General features: G+C 46.2%; 1 protein-coding gene across 1 annotated transcript in view; it reads left to right on the top strand.

Moving 5' to 3' along the window:
• The first annotated feature begins 660 nt into the window (after nt 1-660).
• SGMS1 (sphingomyelin synthase 1) overlaps nt 661-3,359 on the top strand; it is an 11,444-nt gene continuing 8,745 nt past the window's right edge. Inside the window, exon 1 of the mRNA XM_009881513.1 lies at nt 661-1,501. Coding sequence (XP_009879815.1) covers nt 879-1,501 — 623 coding nt within the window. The 5' untranslated portion in view covers nt 661-878. The remainder of the gene's footprint in view (nt 1,502-3,359) is intronic.

Raw genomic sequence — 3,359 nt, 5'->3', positions numbered from 1 at the left:
GTATACCATGGAAACGGTAAAATTTACCTTGAAGAGCTGCTAAACATCTGCTAGAGTCCTGCAAACCTAAATGCTTTGGTTTATTTTCAGGGGAACCTGTTTTTCCTGCTGGTGGTTTGCCCCAGAGAGTATAACCTTGCTCATCTACGTAATTTTATTTTTCTTTTGCTGTTGCTGACCTGTAGAAAAGTGCTTTTTGTGGTACACTAGATATTTTCACCTTGCAGAACAAAAGCCAGGCTTCCTATTCCATAACTGGGTGCAACACGTTGCATTAATATACCACGCTGTAAGGGGGAGAGGAGGTTTGTGACATGAGTAACGTACAGAGCAAACGTTTAACGACTTTTAAGAGGAGTTTGGGTACCGGCTATGGACCAGAGCTGCAGAGTAATAGAAAATTTAACAAATACAGAGCAGGAAGGAGTCCTTCCCACAGCCAAAACGGTGTTTATAATACAAGACTCTTAAAGCTCTTGAGAAATCAGTAGCTCAGAAAGGACAGTGCTGTGTGTACAAGGCTAGAGCTCAAATCAGTTAGTCTTTTCCGTGCCAGAGTCCAGCTATTATTTTGCAGTAATTTTATCTTTAAACATGAATTGCAAACTATCGGTAAATGCCGTCTTAATGACTGGTTTTGGCTTTTTCTCCTCCTCAGGAAGAAGAATGCCAACGCGAATATGAAGTGAACCGTTTCCTATGCTTGCCACAGCGCCTGGATGCTCATATCGGACGGTTAGAGACAGGGACTTGCCTCTCGCCAAACTGCTTGCTCGGACGAGATGAAGCCAAGGAGGAGCTTTCCGACGCGCTGGAGTCGCAGTGACTGCTGCCCAATTTAAAATCAATGTCAGACTGTGCCCCGGCTGCCTGGCGAGATGAAAGAAGTGGTGCTGTGGTCACCCGAGGAGGTGACGAATTGGCTAACGGAAAATGCTGTGCCAGAGTACTGTGAGCCGTTGAAGAGCTTCACTGGGCAGGATTTGATCAACCTCACGGAGGAGGATTTTAAGAAGACGCCTCTCTCCCGGGTGTCTTCCGACAGCGGACAGCGGCTATTGCACATGATTGAAACTTTAAAAATGGCTCACCACATGGAGGCTCACAAAAACGGGCACGTCAACGGGCACATCCGCAGCAGCGTTAGCGACACGGCGCGCGAGAATGGCTTTAGCAGTAAAATGAAGCTGAACGGGATGCCAAATGGGTATAAGAAGGAGATGATAAAGATCCCCATGCCAGAGCCAGAGCGCTCACAGTATCCCATGGAATGGGGCAAGACTTTCCTGGCTTTTATTTATGCACTTTTTTGTTTCATCTTTACCACAGTGACTATCTCAGTCGTTCATGAACGAGTGCCTCCCAAGGAGGTGCAGCCTCCCCTACCAGATGCATTTTTTGATCGCTTTGATCGGGTGCAATGGGCTTTTTCTATTTGTGAAATCAACGGCATGATCCTTGTAGGACTGTGGTTTGTTCAGTGGCTGCTCTTAAAATACAAGTAAGTAAAAACCTTCTGAAAACCAAGCGCCAGGGTATACCTCTGACAGCTTTTGGAAGTCAGGCACCGATTTACATCCAAATAAAATGAAGCTGCTTGTGATATTTTCTGATTTTGGTTCCCCAAAGTGGAATAGATATCATGGCATAGGCACACTGCTGTTTGTGTGGGCTGTTTGAGCAAAAGGCAGAAGTTACAGTCCAACTCCTACCTAAGAAACTACGAAATAGCCCTGGGCTTGTTTGCCTGGTTTAAGTAATCCGCAAGACTGAGATGATGGTTTATTCATCTTTTCTGCTATTTTATACTAGTTAATGTGTTTTATGAGATAAAGCTATAAAACTGTCGTGCACTTTTACAGAGGTGGCATTCCTTAAAGGAAAGTTTCTAGAATGGTTAATTTATTGTTATTATAGGACTGTAAAAAAACCAAAAACCACTGGAATTGCTTTTTTTTTTTTAATGTGCACATTTGCACGGGAGGAGGGATTTACTCCGGCACGGCCTCTCGTTTTGTTTGTTGCTGTAATCTTCAGTATCACTCTTATGTTGGTAGCTGCAGTGCCACTGACTGCAGTCCAGCTCCTCTCCCCGCTGCTCCAGCTGCCTGCAGTGAACGGGGGGGACCGTTGACTTTCTTGGGGTCTCTTGAGCATAAATGTTGTTCAAAACCAAAGGAAGCACCTAGAGAAGGTGACATGGCATTGCTCTCAAGAGTGGGGTGTCAGGTTAATAGGGCAATATGAGGGATCAAACCCCCTGTGATGGAGCTGAGCAGAGTCTTTAGATTAGAGAACAGCAGAATCCATAAGGTCCCTGGAGATTTCGAAACAGTGAGACGTGGGTTGAGTTGATGGTAAAGTGTGTTGGAATCATTGATAGACCTGAAGATTCCCTTCACCCTGTCCCCATTTGCTTTGATGCGTTTGTTTTTCCTTGCTTTAGAAGGGCTCTTTCTTGTGTTAGGGGAAGATGTTAGGGAATCGCAGAGCTTTCCATTCCCAGTGTCAGCCCTGGAATAGCTGGTCAGTGCTGGTTCAGTGTGCATAGTGGTCACATAATGCTTTGGAGACCAAAAGTCATCTTTTATGTCAATGAGCAGAGGTATTGAAGGCCGAGAGGCCGAAGCTGTCGCTAAGCAGCAGAAAGGGAAGAATGGGAGAGGTGCTCAGGGGAACGGGAGCCCAGTGAGGTGGCTTTATCTGGAGGACCTCATTCTTGTGGCTTTGGATGGTGACCATTAAGTGCTATAAAAAGAGCAAAGTCGCTCTTGTGGCATGAGTTATCGCCTCCCTTTGAAACTTAATTCAAGGATAAAGAGAGGGAATTAAGCCAGCTAGACCTTCCTCACTTCTCTGACCTCTGATGGTGTCAGGGGTTGCCACACTCCATTTGAGATGTGAAGATAAGATGTGAAGCCAGGTGATTGCTGGGCAGGATGAGACCTGGTTCCTCGCCTACTCAGATGACGGAGATACCGTTCGGGGATGTCTCCAAATGCAAGCTCAGGGTCACTGGTGAGCCAGCAGCATTGCTACCCATGGGCTGAATTGCAGCCAGTGGCCGAGTTGAACCTTTGACCAGAGGGGGCAACTTCATAGTTTCCGACTTTCTGAAACGCTTTTCTTTGCCAAGCAATGAAATTCCTATTGCTTGTCCTACCAGATCCGTTATTTGCTGGTAACCCGATTTCATCCAAGCTGAGCCTGCTGTTCTCTCAAGCAACGAAGAGATGTGTCATTCGTGACACTGCTCACTCGGGTCTTCCTTGTTTAGTCCAGGGATCGCATGATGACATTGAGTAGGACCTACACGTCGTCTTTGTTGGCCTGCAAAGTTGAGGCCAAAATGGAAGAGC

The sequence above is a fragment of the Charadrius vociferus genome, unplaced genomic scaffold (assembly GCF_000708025.1).
Source record: "Charadrius vociferus isolate BGI_N301 unplaced genomic scaffold, ASM70802v2 scaffold390, whole genome shotgun sequence".
In the NCBI taxonomy this organism is placed as follows: Eukaryota; Metazoa; Chordata; class Aves; order Charadriiformes; family Charadriidae; genus Charadrius; species Charadrius vociferus.
Note: the sequence above shows the minus strand (reverse complement) of the source record. Positions and strands in the feature narration are given on the sequence as shown.